Genomic DNA, 12565 nt, shown 5'->3' on the forward strand with positions numbered 1-12565 from the left:
CCTAAAGAGTCTCTGTAGTCTTGTACGACTACTTGATATATACACACCAGCTTGAGGGGGAGTGTTAAAAGAGACGATTAAAGAACATTATTTTACATGTATTTGGGTGGCAAGGTAGTTTAGTAATTATATCTTGAAGGACACTCTAATCCACTATTTTTCATAAAGAAGGGTATATTTGTAATTCAGACTTTATTTAAAGTTTCATATTAAGCTGGGCTGACTGATTATAAGGGATTAAGACATTCTAATCTTCCCTAATCAGTTTGGTAGGGCTTCTTGAGCCATCTTTCAGGTGCCTTAAAGTTATTGTATAGACTCTCCATTGGAGGTCTATTTTTGTTTCCTTTAAGGTAGTCAATTATAGTTTGTGAAGATATTCTATTTTTTAATAGGTATTAGTGGTAAGGTTCCCCTCCCATTTCGGTTGTACCCTTTTTTTCCTCAATTTTTAACAAAAAATAAAAGGTTCGACCTAGAACCATATGTTTATTATTGGTAGAGAAAATGGCATGTGTGGGTGGGAATGTTTTATTACATGTCCAATTATCTATTAATGTTTCTTATCGGGGAGCAAGAGGTGCTAATTTAGTCAAGCTCAACTAGTTAAACACTAATGCATTTACAAGATACAATAATGAAGAATATATTACATGTTCACTTATCTAATGATGTTTCTTATTAGGGAACACAAGTGGTTGAAGGCCTAATCTTAGAAAACTCATCTAGATTAGTTGATGGACCATTGAGGACTGACGCATTTACAAAGATGAAGAAGCTAAGACTACTCCAGATCAATTACCTTAATCTCATGGGTGACTATGAACATCTTTCTAGGGAGTTAAGATGGCTCTGTTGGCATGGGTTCTCTTTGAAATTTATGCCGTCAAGTTTTCATTTAGAGAATCTTGTTGCTCTTGACATGCAAAATAGCAAAATGGAACGAGTATGGAAGGATCTCAAGGTATGGCATTATTTCAGGTTTTCCTTCTTTCGGCAATTGTATATTTCATGGAAACTAATTTTTTGCCTTTTGTTTTTTTATTTTATGTAGATGCTTGCAAAGTTGAAAATACTTAATCTTAGTCATTCTCAATATCTAAATCAAACCCCAGACTTCTTTGGGCTTCCCAGTCTTGAAAGGTTGACCCTTGAAGGTTGCACAAGTTTGGTTGAGCTTCACAATTCCATTGGACATCTTGACAAACTTGTTTTCTTGAGTTTGAAAGACCGCAAAAACCTAAAGGATCTTCCAAGTTGCATCTGTAAATTGAAATCTCTTAAAAATCTTATTCTCACTAGATGCTTAAGATTTAAAAGGCTGCCAGATAACTTGGGGGATATGGAATCATTAGTGGAACTTACTGCTGATGGTACTTCTATAAAGCAACTACCCTTCTCTATTGTATTTCTGAAGAACCTCAAAGTCTTATCTTTACAAGGATGTAAGGGATCACTATATAAATCATGGCATTCATTCTTGCCTTTGGTATCACCAAGAAAGAGAGCTGATTCTATCAGTATGCTACCAGCTTCATTATCAAGTTTGTGGTCCTTAACAGCATTATTTCTTAGGGACTGCAATCTTTCTGAGGGTGCAATTCCTAGTGATATTGGAAGTCTACCATCATTGGTAGAGTTGGATCTGAGCTACAACAATTTTTGTAGCCTACCCAAAAATATTAGTCACCTTTCTCAGCTTGAGTTCCTTATGTTGGAAGGCTGCACAAGGCTTCAGTCACTTCCAGAACTTCCATCCAGTTTAACAGAGTTGTATATAGCTGATTGCACATCAATGGAAACACTGTCACATTCTAGGTGCCTACCTGACCTTATTTACCTTGACATAAGTCGTTGTACAGGCCTTCAGTCACTCCCAAAGATTCCATCTAGCTTAATGTCCTTGGACGCATTCGGCTCTGGTTCATTGGAACAATTATCAGATATATCAAGCACCGATAACTTACTAACTTTGGAGCTTTATAATTGTAATAAGCTACTTGAGTTTCAGGGCCTCGGAAGACTGCTTTCTTTTCAGGTTCTCTTTTCTCCTTCTGTGCATGTGTATTTGTGTCCATATACATCTATATATCTACCTATACATCTATTGCTAATCATACTTTTTTTTTTATGGAGTAGAGGTTCACAGGAGGTGGAGGGTTTGACATCTTTTTTTTTGGGAGCCAGATTCCAGATTGGTTTAGTCATCAGGGTATTGGGTCCTCGATATCTTTCGAGGTGCCTCCGCTTCTGGTAAATAAGATCCTTGGGTTGATTATATGTGCTATTTATGAAGCAAACAACGAAATAATTGTGACCACTGCCACTCCTTATGTCTATTTCTATGATAAAACCAATGGCATTGATTGGAGCTACACTCCAACATTCAACTCTGTTTTTTTTAACTCAGCAGGTTCAAATGTGGTTTAGCCATATACCACATACCAAGTTTGGGAATCAGTTGAGAGGTGGGGAAGAAATAGAGGTTTCATTTGATATGGGATTAGGAGTCCACGTTACGGAGTGTGGAATCCATCTAGTATTTGATGCTGAAGAGACGAATCCTGAACCTAACCAAGCAACAATTCCATGCACATCTGCATATGATGTTGATATTTGATGAAGATGGACCTGTAGCAATTAAAGGGGGAGCCAAGAGAAGTATTAGTGACCACAGGGCAGGAACCAGTACTGGTTGGTCTAATGAGGGCCTCGGAGATGTTGAAGGGTTGAGGATTGAGCCTATTCTAGCAGTGAATCCAAAGGAACAAATGGAAAAATAGTACCATTTTACCACTAATGGTTGGTTAAATTACTTACTCTTCATTTTGTATATGCATAATGCATTTGGACAGTTGGTCTTATTATTTCAGTCTCTGTAACCTAGGCATGGTGAGAGTTCCTTAAACCATATGGACCAATAGTCCAGCCTAGGTTTTAACTAAGCCTTCTTTTTTGTTTTGATACAAAAGGGAAATTAAACTAATTGAGCAAAGCGACCTCCTAATGCATCTATGAGGATAATATAATCTAAGTCCCACGAGCTTGAGCTGGAAGCATCTATGGTCCATTTGTGTCCTTGGTTTGCGAGCCAATCTGCAGCTTGGTTTCCCTCCCTGTGTATGCTGGTACCGAATGGTGATGTTGGTCTCCTCCTTTTGCATTCCTCCTTGATGATATGACATCTCCATGCAGCCTTACACAATCCCTATAGAGCTTTAATGGTAATTTTCGAATTGTCTTCTATGATTACCCGGGAGTATCCTAGTAATTTTGCAAGTTTTGTGAGCTTATAAGCTCACTCTCATTTTTGCTAGCATTATCGTGCTTTTTCCTATTGGCCTAGCTAGGACTCTTAATTCTTTTGTTGTTTGTTTATGAATCTTCCATGGTGATGGGTTATGGTTTTGTAAAGGAAATATAGATTCCATCTCAACATGGGGAACAATTTCTGTTCAGATTTATATTAATTTATGAAGAATGTAATGGCATATATCAATTGTAACTTTTGGCTGATTTTCCAATTGTTAGATTGCAGATGCTCAAGTGAAAACGTTTAATAGGGGCAGGTTCGGGGTAGTTGGGTGATATGGATGCATTAGCCTGCATATTTCACTGTAACTATGGTTGCAAGGACCAGTTCCTGTTTTCACAATCGATGTTTGTGGGTCATACCAAATTGTGCAGAAAACATGGATCATTTGTGCTAGCCAACCCTGTTGTGTGGAATGACAGATCAAGTTGACATTATACAGCCATGATTAAATGGATTCACCATCTGTTGGTTAGTTTAAATTAATCCTAAAACAGGCTATGCTGGCATTTGTAGTGTTATTTGAGATGAAATAGGGAAATGTGTGCCTTACTTTGCTAGTCCTTCGGCATATCGACTCTTGCAGGCTTGCAGAAGTAGAAACCATAGATGCTCGAGAAGGCTTTATCTGGCAAAAGTTATGTGCATTGGGAATCTCATTTTCTATTTTTAAGTAACTGTGTCATGATTTTTTGCATAGGAAATCACAGCCTCCATGGTATTTGGAGTTGGAGGATCTTTCAAAGGACTGTAAATTTTAGTAAGAATTATGATATCATAGTCGTTAGACATGTATGCACAGGAGGCAAATGGAGTAGCTCTCTGGCCAAATCAGCTTGTGTGCCCTAGAGGGTGCTTGGTTCGAATCAACCCACCGCCACCAAGGACTAAGTTGGCTTGTTACAAACATTGAACAGGGTGGGTGAGTTCCGATTTGTAAATATGTTTACTTAATAAATAATTTCTCTATTGGTTACCCAGAAAAATAAAAAACAAAAAGCTTTATCAGTTTTGTCATAGAGTATATACGATAGGTGATATTAAAATCATATATAACCAATTCACTTGTTTGATGGTCCAATCTCACGCCAGAGGGTTCCTCAGTTGAATCAAAATCCTTTGGAAGATTTCTCTCAACCAAAGCCCATGTGAACATGTTGACTTGGAATCTTGGATTGCTCAACTAGATTTCCGAGGAGCATTTATACATGGATGGTGAGGAAGGAATCGAGGAAATCGTAGCTTTGTTAGCTAAATCAGGTTTCCTTTTGGACCTAAAGCATATTCCTCTTGGGGGACTCCATTAAAAGACTCCTAAAAGCACTAGTGCAATTAGGCAAAGAATTAATCACTTTGTTTGTTTGTTCTCCATGCAAGGAAAGAAGATATGGATGGTGGCAGATCAGTCTGTTGTACCTGCGACTCGATGTAGATTGGTGGGGCCACGAAAACTAGTGTGTCTTAGCTAGGCTTTGTAGGCTACCTCCAAAATGTCTATACTGCGTTGCACAAGCATCTCATTCTCATCTGCCCATTTGCATTGCTTTGGCAGCTTGATCACTTGTTACAAATTTAGACGTAAGTTGTGAAAGAAAGAAGAAAAAAAAAAGCCAGAAGCAAAAAGATAAATACATAGAAGAAAAGCATAAAGTTAAAGTTAAAGGTTGATACAGTGATTGGCACTTGATTCGTATTCTCTTTGATTGGGAGAATTCACGGAAGCAACTGCTTTTGTCGTGATTCATGGTCGTCAAATTAACAAGATAACAATGGCGTTTTCTCATTGAGCAGGTCTGCTGAGCTCTCAAGTCCCACCCATTGCCGAAGCCCATCAAACCATCCTATCATTTCAGCTCGTCCATGGCTGCAATGGTGACCCATGAAGCCTTCTCTTCCAGTTCTCCACGGGACTATGATGTCTTCCTGAGTTTCAGAGATGAACCCAGCAACAAGAACTTCACTGACTGCCTCTACACCGCTTTGGTCAAACGGGGAATCCACACCTTCCGAGACAGCAATATAGAAGAAACAAGGAAAGGAAGAGAAACCACGATTGAAGAATCAAAAGTTTCGATCATAGTTTTCTCAAGGAACTACGCTTGTTCCAGATGGTGCCTGGACACACTTGTGAGAATACTAGAATGTAGAAGAAGGATGAAGCAATTGGTTCTGCCTGTTTTCTATGATGTCGATCCGTCTGATGTTCGGAAACAGAGTGGGAGTTTTGCAGAAGCATTTGCCAGACACGGAGAAGAGTGTTTTAAGGCTGAGGAGATGATGAAGGTGGTGCAGGGATGGAGGATTGCTCTTACTGAAGCAGCAAATCTCTCAGGGTGGGATCTGCGGAATGCTGCATACAGGTAACACCAATCCTCCCTGGGAAGAAATCGAATTTCTCCCATGGGGGCTAGTCATTTCATTTCAGCAGAATTGAGGTGGAAACGGAATTGAAATCCATTTCGCTCTGCCGTCCTAACACAGCAGTGTTTTGAACTTTTAATATTCTTTTTTAATATTTCAAGTCAACATCTGAATATAAATATAAAGTAAAAAATCATTTCAAATATTGGGTTCAAATGGTTGGATTATCTGAGATTTAGAATATTGGTTTTGACTTCTGAGTTCCAGCAGGCCACCCTTTTATTAGTCTTAGGTTTCTGCATACCCTACCTCCATATATTTAGATAATCAAACATGGCAATTTGGACAGCTTGTAGCAGATGAAACTATTTATTCGTTACGCAAAAGAAGCTTGGCCAGATACAATAGAGCATTATAAAAATACTTTCCCTTATTGAAACCTTTTCATGTTTAAGTTCCAAACCCAATAATAAACCTTGGACTTTTTTTTGAATATTTCCAAACTAGGTTGTGTTCAGCTAAGCTTCAGATTTAGATTTGTGCTTTTGGGGCTTAAAAGTATTTTGGATTCAAATTGTAATGTTTCTAAAAGCAACCCGGACAAATACTCTAACACTTTTTGGTTCATTTTCCCATAATGCTTAAAAGCAAAAAACTTATCCGGACGTGGGTTTATCTAATAAACAATTACCAAAGTGAAAAAGCATAAAGTAAAAGCACAAAACAAGTTTTATGCTTTTATACTCTGAAAAAAAGAAAAACCAAAACCATATCCAAACACAGCCTTAATATCCCATAGATCAAAGCTCAAAGGCAATATCTTATCCAGATGTGGACTCATTTAATAAACAATGACCAACACACAAGCCATCACAAACAGACACAGACATACACATGTCTCTGATTTTATGTTTCATATATAAACTTGCTACACATTTATAGTGTGGTTGTTTTAATATTTGGATTGAAATTGGACAGGGATCAATCAATGTTCATCAAAAAAATTGTTGGAGTGGTTTTCACTAAATTGAGCAAAAAGATGTTGGATGTTACCACCTACCTAGTTGGAATAGACGCCCGTGTGGATGCAATGAATTCATTATTGAACATTCAGTTTCAGTCAAATGATATTCGCATTGTAGGGATTTGCGGTATGGGCGGAATAGGCAAGACAACCATTGCCAAGTCTCTATACAATCTAATTTGTCATCAATTTGAAGGTAGTAGCTTTCTTGCAGATGTCAAAGAAGCCTCTGAGAAGCTTAATGGTCTTGTCCAGTTACAAGAAAAGCTTCTTTCAGACATTCTAAGGGTAGAAAAATTAAAGATAAGTCACATTGATGAAGGAGCTAATTTGATCAAAGGAAGACTTTGTAATAGAAGGGTTCTTGTTGTTCTAGATGATGTGCGCCATCAAAACCAACTAAATGCGTTGGCTAGAGAGCGCAGTTGGTTTGGTGCAGGAAGTAGAATCATCATAACAACTAGGGATGAGTATGTTCTGGATGTAGTTAAAGTGGATGAAAGGTATAGTGTTCAAAAATTAAGTGATGATGAATCCACTGAACTCTTCAGTTGGCATGCCTTTGGGAAAGACCATCCTATAGAAGATTATGTGGAGATCTCAAAACAAATAGCACAATATGCTGAGGGGCTTCCTTTAGCTCTTGAGGTTCTGGGTTCCTTTCTGTACGATAAAAGAAGCATGGCTGAATGGAGAAGTGCTTTGGAAAAGCTAAAAAGAATTCCTTACAATAAAATTCAAAAAGCACTCAGGATAAGCTTTGATGGACTGGATCATAGCGAGAGGGATATATTTCTTGATATTGCATGCTTCTTTAATGGGATGTACAAAGACGATGTAATGACGATACTAAATGGTTGTGGTTTTCATCCAGAAATTGGAATCAGTGTTCTTGTTCGTAAGTCTCTTCTCACAGTGTATAAAAATGACAAGGTGAAGATGCATGATCTATTACGTGAGATGGGAAGAGATATCATTCGTGAAGAATCCCCAAAGGAGCCTGGAAAACGTAGTAGGCTTTGGTTTGATGAAGATGTTTATTACGTGTTGGAAAAATGCAAGGTAATAGTTAATGCAAGAATTTCTTATTTTGTGAATGAGTTTTTTTTTTTTTTTTTTTGAAGGAAAAATTTCCTTAGGTTCAGTATGGAAAGGGTGCAAATGCAAATATGTACAGTACAAATACATACAAAATATAAGATTTTGCACTCTACATATTTGTATTTGCACTCCTTCCAAACTGAACCTTAGGATACAAATATGTAGAGGGCAATACCTTACATTTTGTATTATTTTTTAGGTATTTGTACTGTACATATTTATATTTACAAGTGAAAATATGTACAGCGTAAATACATACAAAATAATATAAATTATAAGATTTTGCACTCTACATATTTGCATTTGTACTCCTTCCAAACTCAGCGTAAGGAGTACAAATACAAAAAAGTAGAGTGTAAATCCTTGTATTTTATATGTATTTGTAGTGTACATATTCGTATTTACTCTCCAAACGCCCCCTGAGGTTTTTAATAGATACTAAAATCATCTCTCAGTTTTATCATAATCTTCAAAAGCATGTATTAGTTTTGAAAGAATAGAAGAAATATCAAGGATGTCCTTAGGCTATGTTTGTTTTAAAGGTAGGGAAAGGTAAGGAAACTCATACAAGATTTGTAAAAATTTTCCTACTTTTTCCTTCAGACCAAACATAGCCTTAAGGTTTTTCCATGTTTGAATCTAATATCTCAAACCTGCCCTACTTGCATGATCTCTGGTTTGAAACCATTTATATTGATATACCAATTAATGGTCTTGTGGTAAATCAAAACCATTTATATTGAAGTCTGTCCTTCAAATATACCACTGCAGTGGACTTACCAAACTGAATTAGGAGCGACACCTATATTAATATATGCCATAAATGTAAAGAAGCTGTCTTAATTGGGTAGGGAATTTCCCTTGACAAAGCCTAACTACCACAAGAATGAATGCCTCTTTTTCATTTTTGGTGCAAACAGCAGAAGCCAAGTGGCACAGCACAACCTCTTGCAATTGTTCCATCTTCAAGGACCCAATGATAGGCTTTAGTGAAATGTGCTGGTGGGTGGGTTTACATCTTTCCATCTTCCTCTGCTGAGTTTGTTGGGTTGAAACAGCGGCCATAGTCCAGACCCAGCAAGGGAAAATGGGTTGTCTATTGATCGAGGGTGCTAGCGAGCTTGGTAAGGTCTGGTAGTGGAGTCTATGAATCCAAAATTAGAAGAATTAACCAGCTAGTTGTAAGACCAAAAGCTTTGATAGTTACATAGGACTAGATTGGGCCGGTTCAGACACTTCGTAGACTTGCCATTAATTTAGATAAAGACTAGCTATTCTGATCTTAATTAATTAGCTTAATTACATGTATGGTTGACTACTGAAGCAAAGTATATATATGCATGTAATCACTTGCCCATTGATGTTTCTTATCAGCAGGGAACAGAAGCAATCGAAGGCATCGTACTGGAAAACCACCAATCCAGTTCGTTAAGTGTACAGTTGACAACTGAAGCATTCACAAGGATGCAAAGACTAAGACTGCTCAGAATGGATTATGTAAAGCTAATGGGGTCCTACGAGAATGTCTCTGGAGAGCTAAAATGGCTGCGTTGGCATGGGTTCCCTTTGACATTTATACCATCCAATTTTAATCTAGAGAACCTTGTTTTTCTTGATATGCAACACAGCAGAATGAAACAAGTATGGAAGGAAATCATGGTATATATATACGGCTTTTAATTATCTAAATCTTCTTCATCTTTCAATACTAGTTTTGTTTATCTAAATCTTCTTTACGCATGGAAACTGATTTCTTCCCCTTTTTCTTTCTTTCTTTTATCAAATATGTGGGTGGCAGTTGCTCGAAAAATTGAAAGTGCTTGATCTTAGTCATTCATGTTACCTTACCAGGACTCCGGACTTCCTGGGACTTCCCAACCTTGAGAGATTGATCCTTGAAGGTTGTACAAGCTTGGCTGAGGTTCATGATTCTATTCAACACCTTGACAGAATCATCTTTTTGAATCTGAAAGACTGCAAAAAGCTCAAGGATCTACCAAGCAGCATTTGTAAGTTGAAATCTCTTGAAATTCTAATTCTCTCTGGGTGCTCAAAGCTTGAAAAGTTGCCAGAGAAATTAGGGAATATGGAATCTCTAACGGAGCTTACAGTAGATGGAAGTGGAATAAGAAAATTACCTTACTCCATCTTACGCTTGAAGAAGCTCAAGATATTATCTTTAGAAGGATGTAAAGTATCATCAGATAATTTATTCCATTCGTTCTTCTCATCTATGCTATATCCAGGAAAGAGTAGACCTGATTCCAATCTCCTACCCAATTCTTTCTCGGGTTTATACTCCTTAAGTGGCCTAATTCTCAGCAAATGCAATCTGTCAGAAGGCTCTATTCCTAGTGACATTGGGAGCTTAAGGTCGTTAGAAGTGTTGGATCTAAGTTATAACAATTTTACTAGTCTACCATCCAGCATCAGTCACCTTTCCAAACTCGAGGTTCTTGAGTTGAAAAATTGTAAAATGCTTCGATCACTTCCAGAGCTTCCATCAAGTTTAGAGGAGCTATATGCACCTGGTTGCACATTGTTGGAAGGTTTCTCACATTCTACCAGCTTGTCCTACTCCTTGCAAGGTTTGGATCCAAGTTCAAACAACTCTTATGGCCAAGCATCCAGTATCAGTTCCCTCTCCCGACTCACTCGCATTGATTTAAGCCGTTGTACACGGCTTCAGTCACTCCCGAAACTTCCTCCAAGTTTGAAGGAATTAGGCGTATGTCAATGCAAATCATTGAGATTATCAAATATACGAAACAATCAAAACTTACTTCCATTTGATCTTCATGGCTGTGACGTGATGTTTGAGCTTCAGGACCTTAGCAAATTGCAGTCACTCGAGGTGATCATCTCTCTCTCTCTCTCTCTCTCATATATACCATTGATATTCTAGCTTTCCACTTTATAGTTTAAAAAATAAATGACATAATAGCCTATAAAGTCTCATAAATTGCGCGTAAGGCTAAGTTTGGCAGGAGTACGTATAAATAGAAATATGTAGATTGCAGAACCTTGTATGTATTTTGTATTATTTTGTGTGTATTTGCACTACTATACATATTTGTATTTGTAGTCTTCCTAAACAAATACAAATATGTACAATGCAATTACAAGGTTTCAAAATGCCATATACAAGGTTTTGCACTGTAACATATTTGTATTTGCACTCTTCCCAAATTGAGCCCAATAATTTATAAGGAGATACCCATAAACACATTTTGGTAGCAGCACCATGATTGTTAAAATATTATACTTCCGTTTCATCTTGCAACACTAAACTGCTTATGGTGCAACTTTTAGGTCCCATTCGTTTTTCGGTAAGCTATTTACCCGGGTAAATGCACTTATCCAGGTAAGTGTTTTCCAGAAAAGACTTACCCAGGTAAGTGCATTTACCCATGTTCTTTTATTTCCTATGTAAATAAGAGAAAGATTATTTTAGTCATAAAAATCCATTATTACAAGGGGCATTTTTGTCCCATTCAAGTGTTGGTAACTTTCCCCCAAGGTGGGAAAGTTATTTATCCACTTATGAGATGGGTATCACTTACCCGGATAAGTGGTATCCAGGAAAATAAACTTTTCATAATCCCCACATAAATCTGAAAAAACATGTGATTCTTGGTCAATGGAAATATTCCCATTAACCAACTTTTCACCCTCTCAAAATCTAAAAAAGGAACCCCCCCTTACAGTTAAAGGTTCATTTTGTGGTACCAGTACCAGAAAATGTTTTTTTCTTTTTTTTTCTTTCTTTCTGCATTACATTAGAATTTAGATCGAATTGTTATCTAGAAATGCATGTATAAACTGCCTGCTCTTTTGATTGAGCAAATTCATTTCTGCTTTATGATTCCAATGTGGCAGATAATTTCGGAAGATGGTGAGTTTGAAATGTTCCTTTATGAGAGTGATATTCCGAAGTGGTTTCATTACCAGAGCTTTGGGTCTTCAATATCTTTTGAGGTTCCACTACTTTCAGACCACAAGGTAAATCAAGGGTTGATTTTATCTGCTGTATATGAAGTGGATGGCAGAGACGAAAAAATATTTGCTTTTTTTGGTTATCTTGGTGCCTATTTTGTTAATAAGACCAACAGTGTTGAGCGGAAATATAGTGCTAATTATGGAGGCTCTGTTCTCTTTCGCCATGACACACACAATATGTGGGTAGCCCACATGCCACGTACCCAATTTGAGAATTTATTAAGTGGTGGGAATCAAATGGAGGTCTCATTTGAATTGGGGTCAGTTTCCAAAGTGAAAAAGCAAGGGAATCAGCCAGTATTCACGCCTGACGAGAAGGCAGTACAGGTGAAGAAGTGTGGGATCCATTTTTTATGCAAGCTAGATGAGACCAATTAATGATAGTAATGGTTAATGTAGCGCAGAATTAATAGGATCTGGTTTAAAAATGTTGGTTTGATGAAACTTTATTAGCAGTTGTAATATATTTACTTACATAAATGAGTGTTAGAATATAAAGATGCAAGATGCTTATATATTCATTTTGGATTGGCACTTTGTGGCCCAGAGGCTATTCATGATTAATCTAGAATTTGAGCCAAGGCAGATTTGTGTAGCATCTTAATTTGACCAAACATATTGTCTTTAGCAAATTTCTCTTGAATGTGCAGAAGTTATGAATTGGATATCCATTAGTTTTAACCAATAGAATTCAAACCATAATTTATAAAATCTACAGATTCTTATTATAGGGAAAGAATAACATTTGGATTTCGTTAGCTAGATGT

The 12565-nt window shown here is 37.2% G+C and overlaps 1 protein-coding gene across 1 annotated transcript in view; it reads left to right on the forward strand.

The window, feature by feature from the left end:
• Positions 1–12395, forward strand: part of LOC148844141 (uncharacterized) — a 37795-nt gene extending 25400 nt beyond the window's left edge. The window contains exons 3-11 of the mRNA XM_088959507.1: positions 686–964; positions 1055–2038; positions 2140–2253; positions 2411–2619; positions 5167–5673; positions 6653–7760; positions 9177–9458; positions 9598–10653; positions 11679–12395. Of these exons, the coding sequence (XP_088815633.1) occupies positions 686–964; positions 1055–2038; positions 2140–2253; positions 2411–2619; positions 5167–5673; positions 6653–7760; positions 9177–9458; positions 9598–10653; positions 11679–12176 (5037 nt within the window). The 3' untranslated portion in view covers positions 12177–12395. The remainder of the gene's footprint in view (positions 1–685; positions 965–1054; positions 2039–2139; positions 2254–2410; positions 2620–5166; positions 5674–6652; positions 7761–9176; positions 9459–9597; positions 10654–11678) is intronic.
• Positions 12396–12565: the final 170 nt, after the last annotated feature.

Source organism: Nelumbo lutea, chromosome 8, assembly GCF_056320005.1.
Source record: "Nelumbo lutea isolate HS-2025 chromosome 8, American lotus-T2T, whole genome shotgun sequence".
Lineage (NCBI taxonomy): Eukaryota > Viridiplantae > Streptophyta > Magnoliopsida > Proteales > Nelumbonaceae > Nelumbo > Nelumbo lutea.